Below are 21812 nucleotides of genomic sequence, written 5' to 3'. Positions count from 1 at the left end.
ATGCTGATGAGGCAAACTGTGTATACGAATTTTCAAACATTTTTTTTTAAATCCCCATTACGATAAACAAATACCCATTTTACATTCCCGTTTGAAATCGGAACTTGGAACAAACTTTTGTTCGTCTGGTTTTGTTTGTTTTCCTTTGGATGCCCCAGGCCCCACAGTGCAAACGCGATTTGTTTAAACTCCCAAACTTGTCTGACTTACACGGTGAGCATTTACAATGTGATTCATTTGCCCTTGCTTTGAAATGGGGTGGGGGGGGGGAGGGTGGGCTTAACAGAGGGCCAGCCCTCGTGTCTGCTGCACTCCGGAGGGGGAAAAACTGGAAAAGGGAGAGAGTAACGGTGAAAAAGAGAAGGAGGAAGAGAGGGGAAGGGGAAAAAATCGATCTGTTGGTTTCTCCATCGGAACCAATGGGTTCTGCTTGCAGAAGGCGTTTTGACTCTGTTGAGGTCCCTTCCTGGTTTTATCTCCGGTTCCTCTACCTCTATCATAATAATCCTGGAGAGATACCCGGGAAGAAGTTCCTCCTTACTTTGTTGGGTCTTCCCAAAGAAGCACCTTTTTCTAGGGAGGATTCTGGTGCCTGGTGTCCTTGAGGATTAGTGCCACCCACTTCCCTGGGCCACACCTGTGAGAAGTTGCGTCCACTGCTAATCCAGGACACACAGGTGCTCGCTCAACCCTAGTCACAAATTTACAGATTTGGGCTGGTATCACGCGCCTGTGGTCCAGAGAAGCGGTGTGTGCACGGGAGGCGCTCGGCTACCCTCTGGCTCACGTGTGGGCACGCACACAGACACGGGTGACCGCACCGTACACACAGCGGTGCACACGAGACCAGGGCCCCGCACACAGGGCTGAGAGCCAGTGCCCCGGTGGCAATGTCCCCTTCTTCAGTTTGCTGATTGACCCGGTGCAAGTCCCCAGGAGCGCTTAACCTTCTCCTAACCTCACTTCACCGCCACCGCTGATCAGAAATGTGTCTCCCTTTCTCCCTTGCGGTCCTGAAGAAGTGCCTCTTTCTAACCACGCACATCTGTAGCCTAAGGGTGGCGAGGCTGGCGCGACCCGTGCGCTGGCTACGAGCCCCGCTTACCTCTGTCGTGAGGCCGCCTGGGGAGCTCGCTGAGCTGCCGGATGCGGCGCACAAGTAGGCGCTGGAGTCGGCTCGTAGGTGTCCCAGGGCGCAGACGTCTGGATCGCTCCTAAGGCTCAGCGAACTGTGCTGAGCAGCAGATCTGACCCACAGGGCCGTGGCAAAGCCCACTGCCTGTGTGTTCCAGGCTCCGCCACCAGAGCCCAGTGCCCCTCAGCGTCCTGAACAGGACCAATCCCGAGCAGGGGGCTGGCTTTGGGGAGCCTGGAAAGGAGACTGGATGGCCACCAGGACGCGCGACGCGGGCCTGGTCCTGGCAGGCTGGTTTCTATGGCAGCCAGGAGGGAGGAGCGGAAGGGAGGGAGTGTGTAGTTGTGTTGAGGGGAGGGGGGGGGGGGAACACCCACGGCAGACTTTCCGTGACGGGTTTCGGGCCTGCTGCACAGTGGATCCCTCCTGGAGCGAGGATGGGAAGTGGAGACGCAGCAGAAAAACCACACAACGGAACCCCTTGTTGTTGAATGAACAGTTCCTATGCATTCTCGACCGAGCCTTCTCATTCCTTGCCTCTAAATGACCGCGACACAACCCTGTGATCCTTCCAAAAGAGCAGGGACTTCCAGCAAAGCACCGCGCGACCGCGACCGACAGCTCCTCCAGGTGAGTCTGGCAGGGCTTAATCTTTGCAGAAAGAAGTGGTCCTACTACCCCCTGCCTGGGTCCCTGACACTTGCCAGGCCTAGTTCTCACGGTGCAGCTTAGTCCTGACCCCCTTGTAGCCTGCCTACTCCTTGCTATGATACACTAGCTGGTCGTAGGTATCAAATACTATTTCTCTAGTTTATAGACAAGGACGCCAAGTGATTGGATTGAGAGCAGATGTGGGAATTTGATTCAGAGGCTACAGAACGTAGATAACTCCTGGCGTTAAAGTGCTTTATTTAATAGAGGAGGAAACCGAGTTCAGAAAAACCAGTCAACTTAGCAAGAGTCTCACACATGGTTTAATGGCCGAGCCAGATCGAGGGGTGCAATTTCAGTTCTGTAAGCACGTTCTCTTACTGCCTACCCCAAGTATTCCCGAAGGCCAGAGCAGAATTACAAGAATCAAAACAATCTATGTCTAAAATCCTTATGAGGCAGAAATGGGGGGGACCAGAAGATTTTTTTTTCTATTTGCCAGACACTATATTAAATAATTTTACAGACTAACTCCTCACACCAATCTGAGTGAGGTCTGGTGTTACTCAGGAAACTGAGGCAAAGAAAGACTTATAACCCAATCAAAGCCCTGCCGAACGCTGGGGCTGGGACTGAAACCCAGGCCTCGGGACTCCAGACACAGGCAAGGCCCTTTCCTTCCAGCCTCCACCTCCTGTGTGCTCCTTAAAAAGGTCAGAAACAGTATGGCCAAGACAGGAAAACCTTGGACAGCTCCATGCACTGGCCATGCACAGGGAAGCCAAGATCCTGGAAGGACTGTTTCCTCGGACTTGTCATCTATTGGTGGAGGATAAGGGTTCTTTGTCTTAAAACAAAACAAACAAAACAAAACAAAACAAAAAACAGGAATCTTAAAGTACTGCATGCCACCACCAGCCTGTTTACTTCCTAAAACAATAAAATGAAATATAAAGTGTCACATAAAAAAAAAAAAAGATGCCGGTGGTGGTGGCCCACGCCTTTAACCTCAGCACTTGAGAGGCAGAGGCAGGCAAATCTCTATGAGTTCGAGGCCAACCTGCTCTACAGAGTGAGTTCCAGGACAGGCCTAAAGCTACAGAGAAACCCTGTCTCGAAAAATAAAAGGAAAGGGAGGAAGGAAGGAAGGAAGGAAGGAGAGAAGGAAGGAAGGAAGGAAGGAGAGAAGGAAGGAAGGAAGGAAGGAAAGAAGGAAGGAAGGAAAGAAGGAAAGAAGGAAGGAAAGAAGGAAGGAAGGAAAGAAGGAAAGAAGGAAGGAAGGAAGGAAGGAAGGTAGATATTTGAAGGGCCTCCTTTAAGTCTTAAAACATGCCAGCACATGGACTACCTTTTATTTTTTTGTTTTGTTTGAGACAGGGTTTCTCTGTAAAACAGTCCTGTCTGTCCTGGAACTTGCTTCTTAGATGAGGCTGGCCTCGAACTCACATAGATTCACCTGCCTCTGCCTCCCAAGTGCTGGGATTAAAGACTTGTGCCACCAACACCGGGCTTGTAGGAAAATTGTATAGAAACCTAGACCCTCAAATCCCAGACCAGACATACAGGCACAGCGGGCAAAACCCTCACACCGTGCTCCCGCAGAGCAAGGAAAATGTGTAATCAGTCCGAGATTGCTCCTCAAGTGTGCTGACCAGAGCCCGCACCATCAGCTAGAGTCTCCTCTCTCCAAGTCAGACCTGTCTCTGTCCTTGGCATTCTGGGATCCCTTGGCCATAGAAGAAGGGAATACATTTGATTCTCTTAATTTGAAAAAAAATGTTGTTTTTCTCCTACAAAAGTCCGCTCAATAGTCAGGAAGGGTGATCTGGTCAGGAAGCTTGGAATCTTGAGGGACGGGATCAATAGCTAACTGGGTACTTTCATCAGTGTCTCAGGAGTTGGGACCCAGGTGTGTTCAGAATTCTACTTGTCTGTGCATTTGCTACTCAAGGACAAAGAGGGCCATTCTACCCTCATTTCCCAGTTACCCAGTAAGTTACCCAGGACACCACACCCACACTGATTAGGAACCCGGCCATGCTTGGGGCATTCCTACTTCTAGTTGTCCTTCCTCCTTCCCTCTTTGGTGACACTTGACACATCCTAGAAGAGAATGTGGACATTTCCCCTGACTGTAAATTATCATTACATAGTGGAATCTGCAACTTAAAGTGGTGCAGCCTAACCTGGGAAATTTTATTTCAGATCTGTGTACAACCCAAATCTGAGAACGCATGTCTTTGCAAAGTTCGACAATGTGTTTGAATGGAAAAGATATTGTCTGAGTTTGGGCTGTATAATCAACTGCCCTTGGACATTTTCTTACCAATAGCTCTGCAGGTAAAAATCTGAGCTAAGGGAATCAATGTGGTCAAGTTCTGGAAACAGCAATTTTTTTTCTTTTACTTTTTTTTCTTTTTTTAATATTTATTTATTTATTATGTATACAATATTCTGTGTGTATGCCTGGAGACCAGAAGAGGGCGCCAGATCTCATTACAGATGGTTGTGAGCCACCATGTGGTTGCTGGGAATTGAACTCAGGACCTTTGGTAGAGCAGGCAATGCTCTTAACCTCTGAGCCATCTCTCCAGCCCCACTTTTTTTTTCTTTTCTTTTCTTTTTTTTAATGAGACAGGGTTTCTCTGTAGGTTTGTAGCCTATTCTGGAACTTGCTCTATAGACCAGGCTTGCCTTGAACACACAGAGATCTGCCTGTCTCTGCCTCCCAAGTCCTGGGATTAAAGGCGTGCACCACCACCACTGCCTGGCTGGAGACAGGATTTTAATGGGCTACAGACTACCAGCTTCTCATTGACTCCTAAGAGGGAGGACCAGATCCAGTTAACTGCTAGACCACTGCCATGTTACTGAAGTCTGTGTGCTGATTCAAATGCTGATGGGAAGGAAGTTAGGCTTAGTCCTGAACAGCATCCTGAGAGGACAGGAGGAGCTCGCTCCCACACTCAACTAAAGACCGTCATAAGGAAGTGCAAGGGGACCATGGGTAGTCAGGCTGCACGCTGGGTGGCCTGTGTCATCCAAGGCTGCCTCTTTGCTTGCCGGTAACAAGCAAGCAACTTTGACTTCTTGGAGGCAGTCCCCGTAATTCTTTTTTTTTTTTAAATATTTATTTATTTATTATGTATACAATATTCTGTGTGTATGCCTGCAGACCAGAAGATGGCACCAGACCCCATTATAGATGGTTGTGAGCCACCATGTGGTTGCTGGGAATTGAACTCAGGACCTTTGGAAGAGCAGACAATGCTCTTAACCTCTGAGCCATCTCTCCAGCCCCCGTCCCCATAATTCTTTAGACAGATGAATTACTTTTCCCCAAGGTAAGTATCATCTTACACATTTGAAATAATCTAACAACCACCAGATATTCTGGGTTATGTGAATTTAAGGAACGATGCAATAATCTTTGGGAGTAACATGGAGTTACTTGGGCTGCAGTTTTCTTAGAATTTGTAATGCCAGTATAAGGGAAGAACCACCACTACACAGACGGTACAGCCTCAGAACAAGGAAATGAGGCAATTTGACAGCTTTATTGATCTCTTATCTCCTCTATTCCCAGTCCCATCAAAAGCTGGTGTGGGTTCCAGAAAGCAAGTATTTACCCTATGCTGTGTGCAAGCTAAAGCAAGAGTCTCTTTAGAGGTAACCACTTGAACATAGATTCTCACCACATCTAATAGCAAAGCCACGAGGTCACGGAGAAGTGTGTGGATGTGTATACATACGTAGGTGATTCATGACTGACAGCTACTGTTATAAACAAACTCTTCTTTCCCAGGCTACAATAATACCGAGCAGGAATTTCAGCTAAATCACAAGAACGTCAAGGGGAAAAGATGCTGCCCACCAAGGGGCCGCTGAAGGGTAGCAAACACTGAGTAGAAGGCTAAGATGTCCTTTAAGTTCTGGCTATACAATAGATTTTGCCTAGGTCTTTTTCTCCCAGTGTAATTAATATATTAGCCTTAATGACTTCCAAGGCTAACCTCATTTCACACCCACATCAGTTCTAAGATTACTTTCAAGTGAACCCCTTAATGACTTCGCATTGTCACTAAGACAACTCATGCTAAACCTCAGAAATAAATAAATTTAAACCCACCTTATAAATGTCTTCTGTAACTTAGGCTAACCCTTTGGCCTCACCAGCCTGTACTAAAAACTGACTACAGGCGGGGACCATGCTGAGGTCACCAGTGGGGCAGCCAAGCTATCAGCCTCACCTGAGAAAGCAGAGGACCTGTAGATAGATGGACAACTGTCAGTCCAGGTTCCGAAAGCTTCAGATAAGGAGGCCTTGCAGGCTGGTGAAGACATCGCGAACGGAACACAGAACTCCACAGCGTCACCCTCGTTCCGCGTCTCTTCTGATCGTCGTGTTTTAGGGGATTACTGAACTTTGGGGTGGCTGAGCATGAACTCTCACAGCCGGTTAGTTTTGTCTCTGAAGTGAGGCACAGTGTGACTACTTCTAATGAACACCTTAATGACCACACTGTCACTTCAGGCAACTCATGCTAACCTGAAGATGCAAATTAAATGTAAAGCACTTAATCTGGGGGATTCTGCTCTAAGCCTGGGTCATCAGGACCGACACCCACCCGGCTGGTGTCTGAGAACGACTGTTCAATGAGTAGGGGAGACATAAGCTCTAATGCAAACGCTGTACCCACAGATCTGCCGCCACACTCTAGTCCGAAGCGTAAAGCCCCCGCGGGAAGTAAGTGGGAAAACCCTCTAGGAATAAGCACCCAATTTACTACTTAGAGCAAATATTTATCTGTTTTTAAGAGTTTGCTATATGCAAAATATCTTGCAAGAGGCAAAGCACTATTCATCTAACAGTTCAGTCACAGTGAGCAGTCTTCCTCCGTGTTTCCAGTCAAACCCAGCTGCGTTCTGAACATGCTAGCCTTTTGGAAAGGAATGTGAGTTCTAGCTAGCCCTCTAACGTGCCAAATATGGAGACTTTAATCCTTTCAGCTGCCTTTGCCTCTGACCTCTATGTTGTGATCACAACCCTTACTATACTCAAGCTTTCCTACCTTGGCTCACTGCTCACGACACTGGGTGGTGACCCACGCGTCTGCGGTCACATTGGGGTTAAAACACACCCACAGCTCAGTCTGAAACACAGGTGTCACAACTCCTCAGGGTTTTCTAACTTCAAAGAAGATATAAATGAGCTTTGTTTGCAGTAGGCACTCAAGTACAAAACAGAGCAAACATACTTATGTCCCCAAGGTTTGAGCTTAATACAAATAACTCTCATATTCCTATCAAAATCTGTTGAGTGACTTCAAACACCTCTTCAGTATACTTTGTGATTTGGTACTATTTAATATCAAATATCAGGATTATCTAAAGTGTTATTTAGACTGATCCTTTAAACTTAAAAAAGTGGAGAAAGTTGTTTAAAATAGGCACTACTAAAAAAAAAAATACCACTTCTTGTTGTGCCGTTAAAAACTACAAATAGGGGCTGGAGAGAAGGCTCAGCAGTTAATGCTGGCTGTTCTTCCAGGGGACCCAGTTTGATTCCCAGCACGCCATGTGGAAGCCCACGACTATCTCTAACACCAGTTCAAGAATCTTCTGGCTTCTGAAGCATCAGGCATGTACATGGTGTACATACATACAAGCAAAGCACCCACACATACAAGAGAATGAAATCATTAAAAAGAAAAAAAGAGTCATGAACACATAATTTTAAAGTTTACTTTAAAATGTAAATATTTCCCAGTATATAACAGGTAAAGAAAATAGCATATTGATTTTGTGGTTGTTATGTTTTTATTTTCCAAGTAATACTGATTTAAAAATATTTACACACCTACTTTTAAGTCCACAGTTTAGCACTCTTATTTGTATGGCTTTAAAAGTTATAGCACAAAATCTTTACATTAAGGATTGGGGGAAAGAGTCCATTCAAAACAAAGCCTGATATATTATATACATACTTTCCTCTGTACTTTATTTTAAATACATTAATTTTAAAATGATGCTCATCTAGTTTTTTTCATCTAGTGGTAAAATACTAGTGCAACTTCTCATCAAAATAAAGTTTACCACAGATGCAAATGAATTTTTCCAATTGAAAATGGCCCTTCAGCTGCCGTTAAATGAAAAATTTTCAATGTAACTTAAAGGAAAAAGAACTGGTAGTTGTCATTATAAGCAAAAATTTCAAGTCCCAGAGCAGTTTACAATGTTCCTTAAAACACAAACTTTGAAAGAACCAGAGATGTTTTACTGAAGTTTTGTTGGTTTTGAAAAGGCACAAGGGTGTTTTTTTTTCTTCCTTTTTTAACATCCTAGAAATTCTGCCACCACTGTTTCTGTTTCGGAGACAGCATTTGTAACCACTGGATAGACATGAATGTTGTTCAAAATAAAGCCAGCCAGACCCCCAAATGTGAACTGCACAGTAACAATGCACTTCCCGCATGCAGCCTTGTGGTACCTACATACTCAGTTTCCTAACATGCATTAGAATACAAATACGTATTCTAATGGTTTATATGATTTTATAATATGCAAAGAATTTAAGGAAGGAGATGACCTGGGGAAGAGAATACGGAGACCCTGACCACAATGAAAATAGATGCATTCGTACCCAACTATATAATAAGAATATAATTCATTTAAGTTACCAGAAATATACTTCTCAAAGCTCTCACTCATTATGAGAAATATTCCCACTCTGTGGCATTAACTGGAAGGAAGGACATCAGTCTGTTTCCATAGAAACAGTTCAGCACAACAGGAAGTAGTTTTAACTTTGGTCCACTTATCTGATAGCTTAAGGTCACACTGCCCATCAGTTTACCCCAAATGTAAATTTAAAGATATAATTGTTATTTCATTCTAAAACCGGCATAGATGTTCTGTCATTCTCTGCTTCTCCAGCTTGGGAATACTCTCTTGGTTTGGTCTCTAACCCCTCGTCATCTTCGTGATCTTCCATGGCAGCCTCAGCAGCATCTGCATGGCTAGGCTCGCTCTCCTCTTGGCTCATGATTTCGGGGGTCATGTGATCCAAGTCAGCTTCCAGAAGCTCAGTTTGTACTTCAACTGGCATCTGATTCACCCGTTCAACGTGCAGCTCTTCCACGTGCACTTCAGTCCCCTCTTCAGTCTGAATCCGACCCACTTCCAGGTAGCTCACCTGGACCTGCTCTGGAAGCTCACTGATGTGTGACTCGTGCACCTGGCTGTCCTGGAGCAGATCTGGATGGACCTGTTCCACAGTGACTTGTGCTGAGTCCACCTGGACCTGAAGCAGTGGCAATACATGCACCTTCCCAACTTGCTCTATAATCGTCATTGACGTCACTGGTTCAGTCTGGACATGTGTTTCTACTGAAAGGACCTCTTCAGTCACAATACGTTCTGAAATATTGTGAGCGTCACTAAGATGCCTCCTTAATTCATTTCCTTGCATAAACCACAAGTCACACAGAGTACAATGGTTGGGTTTATCTCCAGTGTGTATTACCAAGTGATCTTTGAACTGGTCCCAGCTGTTAAACACACTGTTACAGACCTGAAATCACCAAACATAATATGTTAATAATACTTATAATCAAACTGAAGTAAACATGAATACATTTATTCTCCATAAAATATACTAAGGGGTTGAGATTATCTAAATGAGAACCTGCCAAGCATAAGCAAGGCACTGTACTGGGTCTAATGCTAAGCATCGACAAACAATGACAAAACAAACAAAACCCACAAAGAATAGAATAGAAGGGCTTGCCTAATATATATGTGGGATGTCCCGGGTTTAATCCCTAGGACTGGAAAAAAGAAAAGAAAACAAACAAAAACTACACAAAACACTACCACCCACATTGGTAAACTGACTGTCACAAAAATATTCTGAATATGGTTTCCAGTGTACCACGTGCAAAGCTATTTCCCACACTTGGTTTCATTTGATCTTTCAGCCCATACACCTAACAATTTACTAGATTCTGAAAACATTTTAGCATTGTTCCCTGTTAAGTATCAAATATAAAGTAACAATACTATAGTTTTCCCCACAGCTTCAAAATTTAGACCCACTACATTATTTGGGACAAAAAATATACTAATCAGGGGAGACACAGCTGTTATCTTGCCTGCTTTCCCTGCCGCTTGCCCAGATGCTATTGAGTGTCCCTATGGTTAGGAATAACTAATTGTGGGAAGGCTTAATGGTAAAAGCATGAGCCACAAGTCTGGCACCCACATGGTGAAAAAGAGAATAAACTCTTGCAAATTGTCCTCTGACCTCTACGCACTGCAGCATGTGTGCCCAACTGCCAATAAGTAAATAAATTAAAGCACCCAAACCTGTTATTCCCCAAAACCAGGCAGGTGTAGTGGAACAAGCCTCAGCAGCCGCCTAGGCTACGACTGTCTTTAAACCTGCATGTCCAAAGCACTTCTGTGGCTTCAGACTACTACTCAGGGCAACTCTTATTAACACTGATCATCTAGGGCTGAATGAAAACAAAAACATTCCATAATCATCAGGTGATGGTGGCACACACCTATAATTCCAGCACTCAGGAGGCAGAGGCAAGAGGATCCCTTTGAGTTTGAGGCTAGCTTGATCTAAAAAGTGAGTTCCAGGGCAGCTAGTGCTATTACAGAGAAACCCTGTCTGGAAACCTACCCCCCCCCCCCCCAAAAAAAAAACCCAAAACCATGGGGCTGGAGAGATGGCTCAGCAGTTAAGAACACTGACTGTTCTTCTAGAGGTCCTGAGTTCCATTCCCAGCAACCACATGGTGGCTCACAACCATCTGTAATGAGATCTGGTGCCCTCTTCTGGGGTGCAGGTATGCACACAGGCAGAACACTGTATACATAATAAATAAATAAATCTTAAAAAAACAAAAACAAAAACAAACACCTAATAATCCATACAAAGTAAACAGCCTTTTCTTTACTCCCACGTCTTTCTCTGGCTGTTTGCCTGAGATGGTGATACTCTGACTCGGAGTTGCATGCTGATTCACCACAACTTGTATCAAAAGTACATGTGCTGCCTGGTGGCGGCGCACGCCTTTAATCCCAGTCCTCAGGAGGCGGAGGCAGGCGGATCTGTGTGAATTTGAGGTCAGCCTGGTCTACAAGAGCTTTCCAGGACAGGCTCCAAAAGCTGTCTCAAAAAAACAAAAGGCCATGAGCTCCACCTGCCCTAGAAGACACTACAGTGACACAAGCGGGCAGCGCAACAGGAGACTGTCACCTACAAAGGTCCATGCAAGAGCTGCACAAGCTAGAAAACAAAACAAAACCTCAGTGTTTAAGAATTTTACAATTTTGGTTTTGCCCAGATTACAGCTGCTCTGAGGCCACACACTGGACCCAGTCAGGAGAGGATCAGTTTTGATGACTATTGTGACCACATGGTTAACTGGGAGCTGAGAACATTCTACTGGGTATCACTAATTCAGGAAAAGATCAGATTTTGAAATTCCAAGAAAGTTTTTGCTGAACACATACTGCTTTTTGCACTACTGTCAAGTCAAGAACTTCTAAGTCAACCCTGTGAGTCAAAGACTATTTATTTACTCTGCACTTCTGAGAACAAAATACACCCACACATACCTGGCATTCGTAAAGCTTCTTCCTTCCCTTTTTTGCCCCTACTCCAGTTTGGCATGCAGTGAGGTGACATTTGAGAGTGCTATTTCTAGCAAACCGCTCATGACAGTTTGAACATTCAAAAGGTTTTTCACCTATTGCAAGAAAAAAAAGTACATTGGTAAATTGAGAACATCAGCAAAGGCAAGGATGAGAGTTCATCATTTTGGCTATTAATTTTTTTCTTTTGCAGTGCTGGGGACTGAACCACACGCAGGCTTCATGCATGCCAGGAAAATGACCTACCACTGAGGCATACCTTTGAAACAGGGTCTATTATGTATCTCTGGCTGTCCTGAAACTTGCTTTGTAGACCAGGCTGGCCTCCAATTCCTCTGCTCCCAAGTGCTGTGATTAAAGGTGTGTACCCCTAAACCCAGATCATATCCATCTTCCCCCTCCCTCCCCGTGTGTGTGAGTGTGTGTGTGTGTGTAGGCAGGATTTGTTATGTATTCGAGGCTGTCATCAAACTTTTATGGTTACTCTTCTGAGTGTGCCTCTGCCTCTCCAGGGCTGAGAATGGAGGCATGTGCCACCACATATGGCTTTCCTTTCTCTTTTTTTTAAATACAGTCTCCCTATGTTCCCTATGCTGGAATTGAACTTAAAATCTGCTTCAGCCTCCCAAGTGCTACAACTACAGGAATGAACCAAATGTCTGACTTAATTAACACATTCTTAAGGAGGGAAACACAATTTATAACTCATGTACTTTAGCATACCTAAAACTATTTTTCCTTAGATAAAAATCATGATCAATCTCTGCTTGGTGGAAATACAGAACTATCCTTTCGCTAAGCACCTGTTCTTTTTTATTTCGCACTTACCATGTACCAGATCATACTTTAGGTGACGACAATAAAATAATAAAGACAGGGAGGCACAGATCCACAATCTCAGTTTAGGAGAGACCAAGGCAGAAGATTCTGAGTTTGACACAAATTCAGGTAACACAGCAAGATGCTGTCTCAAAAAGCAATAAAGCATGGTGGTGAACGCCTTCAATCCTAGCGCCAGAGATGGTTAAGTTCCAGGCCAATAATGGCTACACAGTGAGACTCTGTCTCTAACAAAACTAAAAACAAACAAAACAATAAGCTGATGCCTTGAACACTGTCATGAAAATAAATCCGAATGCTGCATCAGGGCAATTCTGCCTGGAACAAAACGACCAAAGGGAGCTGATTTTAGCCAGAGCCCAGGTACAGCACTGCAGAGTGGGTGAGCAAGGAGGGAGTAACTGACTATAACTATGATAGTTGTATGTGTGATATATGTATATGTGATATGTGTATATCTGATATATGTATATGTGATATGTGTATATCTGATATATGTATATGTGATATATGTATGTGTGATATATGTATATGTGATAGTAGTATGCCACCTACTATCAAGAACCAAGAGTGCAGGAGTTTAAATGAAGTGTCTGTCAAGTGGGAATGCAGGGAAAGACCATGAAGTCAGTGTGTTTGCAAAATAGCACGAAGACCCAGGTTTAGTCCCTAGCACCACATAAATTGGGTGTGGGGGTTCGCATCTATAATCTCAGTACTTGGGAGGGGGAGGCAGTTACATCTTAAGTACAAGATCATCCTGGACAATATATTTACTGAATTCAAGGGCTACATGAAACTGTGTCTCAAAAAATGAATAAATGAGAGGCTAGAGAGAGGTCTCAACAGCTGCTCTTCCAGAGGACACAAGTTTGATTCCCAGCACACACGGCAGCTCACAGCCATCTAATAATTCCAGTTTCAGGAGATGCCTTCTAGCCTCTGTGTGCACAGACTGACTTATATGCAGGCAAAACACCCATACATATTTTTAAGGAGAGAGAAATTTTAAAAAAGAATTTTAAAAGGCACTCAAAGCAGAGTAGAGATTCCCAAGAGCTAGTTGTATAGACAGTTCTGGAGAATGTCTATATACAGAATGGACTGATACATAGATAAACGGGTCATTTCCAGTGGCAATGAATACTTCCAAGATGGATCAAAATGCTCAGTGTGCTATATAACCACAGAATCAAGAACAGATTCTAGAGAAACCCCAAGTAAGACAGCAGATAGAGGAGCTAACAGTGGAAAAAGAACTGCCGAAGGATACCAAGGAAAATTAGAGTAGTCGGCAGCACAGCGGGATGAGAGGCAGGGCTTAGCCATAATGGAGCAGTTAATGAGAAGTCAGCAGTACAAACAGAGTGTTCTGAATAATAGGGCTGAGGGTGTGGCTCAGCGGTAGAGTGCTTGTTTAGCCTGCACAAAGCCCTGGGTTCAACTTCCAAGCTTGTACACACACTCACTCTTTAAGAAGAAAAAGGACTGGAAGAGATTTCTAATCAGTGAGAAATCACCATCTATTGACTTTCTGTGGGGAAGAAGGCAGGAAAAGAAGAAAGAAGGGTTGCAATAAAGATGGACATGGTTCAAGTTACAAGATTCAGCACTGGCCTTTGAAGAAAAATCAAGCTGTTGGAGACGTGGGTAAAAAGAGCTATGCTAACTCAGGAGTGGAGGGAAGGGTCTTGAACACACACAGCAGGAATCTGGAGAAGCCATTAGAAAAAGGTATCAGACCAGAAATTGCCTCAATTAAGGTCTGAGACAGCACTTTCTCCAGCACTGTTCTCTAACAAGGAAGGATAAATACAAGTAGGAGCCTTCTATGCAAGAAAAGATAAGACAAGGTTCAGGCTAAGAGAGAAATCAGAAATATTGTAATAAACTGATGGGGAAGGATAAGCTGAAAGGCTTGGACGTGGAGGAACAATTGCCAAGCAAGAGTATGGGGATTCAAAGACAGCATAGTGTCTGCAGAGTACAGAACCTAGACGTCAGAGGCTTCACTACCCCAGTAACAAGGACATGTTGGATCTATACGACCAAAATATTCATGTAGATTGACATAAGTTACCAAGTCGCAAGTTCTTCTCCCAATAAAGTCAATATAGCTTTTGTACAGTTTGCACATGATAAAAAAATTAGGCAATACCTGATTACCCAGAATTAGTGTTGATATGAGAGAACTTTTTTTGAGAAATACGCTCAACAAAATGATTATGTTTTATCAGTGCGTAATTTTTCACTACCAGTGAAATCTATAAGCCTTTTGAAAAGGCAATATGAGTGGCTCAGGAAGATGCCCAGAAAGTGCCAGCAGTGCAGGCTTGAAGACCTGAGTCGGCACCCAGCTGTGGGAGAGCACAGCTGGGACTTCAGCCCTGGAGCTGATGTGGTAGCAGGGTCTTCACAGGTAGCTCTGGGGAGCCAGCCAGCCAGGCAGCCAGCGGGTGAGCTTCAGGGTCAGTGAGACTCGAAAATAAGGTGGAGAAAGTCACCTGAAGTTGACTTCTGGCTTCCACGGCGCATATACACAGAAGTGCACTCACTCACATGTGCCACATTCACACACCTACGCAGAAACACACACACGCTACACACAGACACACACAAGTGCTCGTACGTACGTAGTAAAGGAGGAATAAAAAGCAATCTGATGTTTGCCAAGATTTTCTTTAACCTGGAAATTCTGTTCTTAAAAAATAATTACATAGGCCAGCAAGAGGGCTCAGCACTTGTTATGACTGATGAACTGAGTTCCGCCCCCGGAACCCACTGCAGGAGGAAGAAACCAACTCCTGCTAGCTGTTCTTTGATCGCCACACTCATGTGGTGGCAGGCGCACACATACCTGCAATAAAAAGCCTTTCAAACTACATTATATGAGCATGTGTAGAGAGATAAATGTACAAGGATGCTTACTATGCCACTCTAGTGGCAAACTCTAGTGAAAACCTTGTGTTTACTGAGAGCAACAACGATGTGCACTAAAATAATATGTAGTCACAGTTTAAAAAAAAAAAGCCTCGTGTTTCATTTGCAATCCCAGCACTTGGGAGACTGAGGCAAAAGGATCAGCTGAGCTACATAATGAGAACTTGCCAAAAACAACAACAAAACCCCACAAAAACAAAGAAAGGTGAGTCTAAAATGAAATGGTATAAATCTGCTGCTTGCACTTCTATTCCCAGAAGTGTGTGCTTATGGTCACTTGATAATGCCGGCAATATCCCGAAGGTTAGAGGCAAACATTCTCTCTACCACTGACCTACTGACCCTGCCCTGCCCCCAATGTGCCAGGTGCTTTGTATGCCCAAGCAACACTCTCCAGTAAGTTCTTCTCTGGAGCCAGGAGCTACTTTTAAGAGATGTAGACTAGGACTGGAGACATGGCTCAGTGGTTAAGAGCACTGGTTGCTCATAACCATCTGTAATGAGATTTGGTGTCCTCTTCTGGCCTGCAGGCAGACATGCAAGCAACACAGTATATGTGTTGTAATAAATAAATCTTTAAAAAAGATCTAGCTAAGTTGGAAAGAATCACTTTTCCTTGCATGCTACTCGAGCTGTTTCTAAACAATTAGTTGAAATCTAGAAACAGTCATATGACTTTTGGGATGGGGGGGTTGAGAAAAGGTTTCTCTGTGTGGCCTTGGCTGTCCTTGAACTTGTTCCGTAGACCAGGCTGGGCTTGAACTCAAGAGATCCACCAGTACTGGGATTAAAGGTGTGCACCACCACTGCACAGCTGACTTTTTCTGAAAGACATGTGGACTGTTAAACTTCAGTCTTTCTGTGGGATGTGTACCATTATCCCTAATGCAAAGAAAGGGGCCTCAGTATAAAATGACCCACATGTTCACCAAACTGGTAACTGTCAGGACTGAAGCCAGAACTCAACTGTGATTTTTATTTTCTGATTCTCCTTGGAAAGCAGGGAACAACTACTTAAAAACATGTTGAAGTCACCTCAAGGTTCTTATTCAAATGGGTCTGGTATTCTTCTTCACCCTTCGCTGGCTTCTGCCAGTCACAAAGTCACTCCAACATAAAGTTCAGAGATCACCAAATCCCATGGCCCTGCCTCTTTTCACTACTGCTGCAGCTATCTCATCTCCCGTTCTTAAGATGATTCCAAAAGATTTTTTCATCAGAGTCAGCAGGTTTTATTTCACATCAACCTACTGTGCCAGTCACTGCTCTAAATAGAAACCTGACCCTTCTGCTTTCATATTTAAGCCTACAAGGCGATGTTCATTCAGCTTGCTTCTGTACTAAATGGACCCTACAGTGAGCATATGGTTCTAGAATTTACAACTAATAAAATCAAATAAGTTAACTTGATATCTCATATGAAGTTCTTCAGCCCTATAGTCACGCTGCTAAATCAAAAGCACAGGGTGGAAGTCCCTTCTCTCACTGCTCACACTTATTTTGCCCATAAACCATTTGTAGATCCCCCATATGTCACCCAGGATGCCTGCTCTAGCAATCTCTTGGTATTCCTTTACTTTGACCCAACTCTGCAGTCATCCACCCTTCTACTAGTAAAGCAAACAACTTGCTTTCATGCTCTCCTCTATGCCTGTGTCTTCTTTTGCTTGAAAACCTGTTCCCACACTACTTTTCCTGTGGGCCATCATCACTGGGGCTGCATCTGATTCCTCAATTTCTATTAGTGAGCTACAAGGGACTTTGGGCAGTGGGATAATTAGGAAGGAGGGAGGGAGGGAGGGAGGGAGGGAGTCTACTTGTAACAAGACTTGGGCACAACTGTCTAGAAATCCAACCCTTAGCAGCTGGCAGTAACTTGCTTTCTCTTACTATATGGGGTTTAGAGCCTAGTAAAAATTTAAGTCACTGGCAGTAGGTCCTGTGCTTGACTTAGGAAATCTAGCAAGGAACGCTCAGGAGTTAAAGCAAGGACAAGGAATCAAATGTGTGTGGGGGTGGGAGGGTAGGGAAATGACACAGAACTACAGTGACCAAAGAAAGACTTCCAGGGATCTCTTCAAGATTGGGACAGTTCTTAGAAGAAATAGTATGCCTCACCTCCCTTCGCCGTCTACTAGTCCTGAGATATTTGCCACTAAGAGAAGTAGAGGATGACAGACACAGATGACTATCTTTTTCTGGCTCAGAAATATATATGACTTCTTGAAGTAACGTGTCTGCTGCACAGACAATAATAGGGCTTGAGCTGCACCCCAGACACCATGGAAAAACCAGGAATGGCAGTGTGGGTATGGAGCCCCAGCACTTGGCCAGGGGGAGGAGTGCAGGCAGATCCCTGAAGCTCCATGACTAGTCAGCTTCACTGAACAGATTAACTTCAGATTCAGTGAGGCTCTGCTTCCAAAAATAAAGTCGAAAAGCAATTACCGAGGAAAGACTCAACCATCTCTGGCTTCCACACATGCAGGAGCACACCAGGTATGCACAGACCCACACGTCCACTCAACACCCACAGAATACAGCACACTCTCAAGACGATTAAATGTATGCCCCCCAAAAGGAGAAAAGAATAAAAATGTTAAGATTGCTTATAAATGTCTATGTAACATTAACATGGGAAACAAAAATAGAATAAAGTCATACTATAATTAGGATTTAATAATTCATGGTACTTAGCAAATAAATGTTTTACATACTTCTTTGAAGAATATAAACAAGGGTAAGACATAAGATGACAATCATCTTCAAGGTTGACAAATGATTTGTAATTTAAAGCATCAAATATTTCAGCTGGGCGGTGGTAGCTCACGCCTTTAATCCCAGCAGAAGCAGGTGGATCTCTGTGAGTTCAAGGCCAGCCTGGTTAACAGAGAAAGTTCCAAGACAGGCTCCAAAGCTACACAGAGAAACCCTGTCTTGAAAAACCAAACACAGGATTTAGACTTCAAGCCAATGTAGAAAAAATATACCTCAAAGTTTTGCTAATTACCTGTATGTTTTCGAAGGTGTTCTTTAAAGTGTCCAAAGTGGTCAAACTGTTTGTCACAGTACTGGCAAATGTGAATTTTCTTCCCAGCTCTTTGCTTCTTACTCAGCCCACCTTCCTCGAGGTGGTAGCAGTTTAGGTGCTGCTTCCAAGCACTCTCGCGGAGATACCTTTTATTGCATATGTCACACTTGAAACTCTCAGTGGAGTGTGATTTCATGTGTTCCTTAAAATGGTAAAACAATTTAAAGGAACGGTTACATTTCTCACAATGGAACAAGTCCTTCACATGTGACAGCTGAAGCTCCACAATTTCAATGCCTTCTACCTGTTTGCTTATGGGGTCGGGCGCACAGTCCTCTTCACTAAGCTGTCCTTTGCCTTCACCTTGGCGGTACTTGCTGGTAATGTCTGCCAGCAGTGCGAGCGCAGAGTCATCCGAGGAGCCTGTCTGAATGTACTTTATAGACTGCTTGGCGGAAGCAACCTCCTCCAAGGTCTCCATGCTTTCATCTTCTACTTCAATCGTGCCTTCAGCAATCTCCACCTCAATTTCCACAGGCTCTGATCCTGCAGACGGCAAGGATTCAGTGATAACATTCGAAGTTTCTGCAATCTTTCTTTTTTTTGCCTCATTTTTCCCTGTGGGATTTTCCTCTACGGGAGCCGAATTTTCTTTGTTCCTGAAAAGTATAAATTAAGAGCTTAATAAAAAAACAATGAAAATAAAAATTAAACTAAAATCTATAAAATCATAGAATTCTTTGAAAAAATAAACTAAATTTAAGTGGAAGGCAGAAAACAAAATTGGACAGCCTATACTGGATCAATTTTAAGATTTCCTAAAAGCTGTAACGATTAAGGCAATGATGATATTGTACAGATAAGCAAAGTCCAAAAACAATACTTATGAAATTAACTTCTGAAAAGAAAATTGTTCACAATGACTCAATGGAGACTCTTTTTAAAAGTGCTGATGCTTAGCTGGGCGGTGGTGCTGCACGCCTGTAATCCCAGCACTCAGAAGGCAGAGGTGGGCGGATCTCTATGAGTTTGAGGCCAGACTGGTCTACAGAGCGAGTGCCAGGACAGCTAGGGCTGTTACACAGAGAAACCCTGTCTCAAAAAACAAACGAACAACAAAACCCAACAACAACAACAAAGTGGTGATGATGGAATATCTGGTATATGTATCAGAAAATTTCAACCTTTAAACTCAGATCATTTATAAATAAGAACTCTAATTGGATCACAGATTAAAATGTGAGAACTAAAATTATTAAATTTCTAGAAAACAAGGGAAAAAGTCTTAGCCAGAGGCCCACCCACCTTTGCCTCCCCACTGCCAATCTTCATGCTGAAATTACACGAAAGCCTCTAAGATAAAATACTGTGACAACAGGGCATCAAGTGTCCAGGGCGGGCTCTTTAAAAAGAAATCACTGCAAATCAAGCCTGAAACAAGGAAGGCAGGTATGTATCTGTCATCCTCATCTAGAAAACAGAGAGGAATGCTCAACCAGACGCTCCAAAACCTGAAAGCGAAGATTTCTCACTGCTGTCACAGGTGGGCTGAAAACATGCAGCTTCTAGGGTGCTTGAAACCAGAAGCAGATGTGCCTTGTGTACTGGCAGTCTGTCACCGCCCACATCTGTCTCTACCTTCTCCCTTCCCCTCTATTCTGATTTCAGCTGCTTTACGGGAAAACAAAATTCATGGTGGAACAAAAATCTTTTAGAGACATGGGAACTAAGGAACTCGGGCCAAAGGAGGCAGTTTCTAGTCAAAGACTGAGGATTTAGACTTGAGATCCTCATCACAACTGCACGCTATAATTCTTCTAAAAAGAAGCAATAAGCATGCTGTTGGCCACATACTGGAACTGACACCCAACCTTTGGAAAGCTGAAGTCTGCCAGTCTAAAAGTCTCATTTCCTATCGAGTCAACCAGACTTTGTGACTAATATGGTAACAAGTGTCCCACAAGTATCTTTGGTCAGTCAGGAAGAAATGTTTAATTTGACAAAGTAGCAGGTGCTCAGCCTCAACCAGATTTATAAAAATCAAAACACACACAGCGGCTAAGGTTGGTAGGCTGTCCTTACAGCTCTTGCCAACATTCCTCATGATTTATCTTGCTATATTTTTACTGACACACAAGCTGTTGCCAGTGGCTTAACTATTTGGTGAGCTAACTTGAAAGGCAGGGCACACTCAAGACACCTACTTCCAAAGCCGCAATCACAGGGAAAAGAGTCGTTTCGCAAACTTCCTGAGTTACTCATTTAGAGGTCCATGTATGTTATAAATGGCTGTTCTCAATAAGACTAACTGTAAGCAGTCTATTAAACAAGTCTGTTTTGCCCAGACCGCCACCGTTACACCAAGAGCCAACATTCTGAATGTGTTAATAATACATTTGTTATCACAGACTGGTCTTAGAGGAAAAGACGCTCTTTCTGATGCAGACTTCACATCTGACTTCTGCTACCTCCTAAGAGATCGCATGTCTTACTGTAAAGATGTGACATGGCTGCACGCAGGATGCTGCTACTTACTGACTGACACTGATCTGGGAGCTATGTGTGGTGGCTTCACCCTGATAAGCTTCTCAAGTTATTCTGCTGCTGCTCCAGTCTGCCCAGCTGCTTCAAGGCTCAGAGCTGCTCCTTGAATATCACGTCACGCCTGGCTTCCTGGACTAGCTAGTCTGAAAATGGTGCCTCTTTTAAATCACAAAAGCACTGTAATAACTGGTTAATAGAAAGAGGTTAGTCTCTTACGCTTCCTACCTCCCACAGATACTGATATGCAAATTATTACAATAACCTCCTCAAACACTGACTCAAATAGTTTCCCACTCAACTTCCCTCACCTCCTCCTTGTCCAAAAATCTGAGTAAGGCAGGGTGATGGCCAAGTTCAGCTGTCCCCATACAGGGGTCACCTCTTCTCAGCTGCTTCCTGAGTAATGAAGAAAGGATGGGAAGCTCCTATAAACCTAATTAGACGCAGGGCGTTGGTGGCGCATGCCTTTAATCCCAGCACTCGGGAGGCAGAGGCAAGCGGATTTCTGTGAGTTCGAGGCCAACCTGGTCTACAAGAGCTAGTTCCAGGACAGGAACCAAAAGCTACGGAGAAACCCTGTCTCGAAAATCCAAAATAAATAAATAAATGAATAAAAATAAATAAATAAAAACAACCTAATTAGACAATTTAGGATTCTGCCCTGGATAGTCTTTGACATTATTTTTCTCCAATAGCAATTCCGGGACAAAGTAATTATCGCTTCCAGGAAATAATCAAATATGGGCTTAAAGGATTTGAACTCAATTCTAGTTTAGTTATCTGGATTCTGTTATTAGAACGACACCATCTTATCATAAGAACAAATCAGCTCATTTATAAGGGCACACATGAGGCCAAATGGGTCTCTAAATTTTGTAAAAATGCTTTTGAAACAACATTTCCTATGCAAGTTCTGGGTAGGAGTGGATCACTAACACCTAGAACAGAGTAAGCTATGGTTGCTATACTAGGACACTGGGTGGGGTGCAAGCAGCAATCCCA

The 21812-nt window shown here is 43.7% G+C and overlaps 2 protein-coding genes across 4 annotated transcripts in view; both read right to left on the bottom strand.

Moving 5' to 3' along the window:
- The window catches only part of Nim1k (NIM1 serine/threonine protein kinase), a 50647-nt gene extending 49294 nt beyond the window's left edge, over window positions 1-1353 (bottom strand). Inside the window, exon 1 of the mRNA XM_041646380.1 lies at window positions 1106-1353. The gene's annotated coding sequence lies outside the window, so the exon portion shown is untranslated. The remainder of the gene's footprint in view (window positions 1-1105) is intronic.
- Window positions 1354-7766: 6413 nt separating this feature from the next.
- Znf131 (zinc finger protein 131) overlaps window positions 7767-21812 on the bottom strand; it is a 33969-nt gene continuing 19923 nt past the window's right edge. For 2 of the 3 annotated variants that reach the window (XM_041646386.1, XM_041646385.1), the window contains exons 5-7: window positions 18246-18925; window positions 11420-11550; window positions 7767-9359 (exon numbers count right to left, since the gene is read on the bottom strand). In XM_041646386.1, the coding sequence (XP_041502320.1) occupies window positions 8676-9359; window positions 11420-11550; window positions 18246-18925 (1495 nt within the window). In that variant the 3' untranslated portion in view covers window positions 7767-8675. The remainder of the gene's footprint in view (window positions 9360-11419; window positions 11551-18245; window positions 18926-21812) is intronic. The other variant, XM_041646388.1, reaches the window with a different exon arrangement.

This window comes from Microtus oregoni, unplaced genomic scaffold (assembly GCF_018167655.1).
Source record: "Microtus oregoni isolate MIOR12 unplaced genomic scaffold, Mior012 000132F_ref0000261, whole genome shotgun sequence".
NCBI classification, from domain to species: Eukaryota; Metazoa; Chordata; class Mammalia; order Rodentia; family Cricetidae; genus Microtus; species Microtus oregoni.
This window is presented reverse-complemented; position numbering and strand designations above follow the sequence as displayed.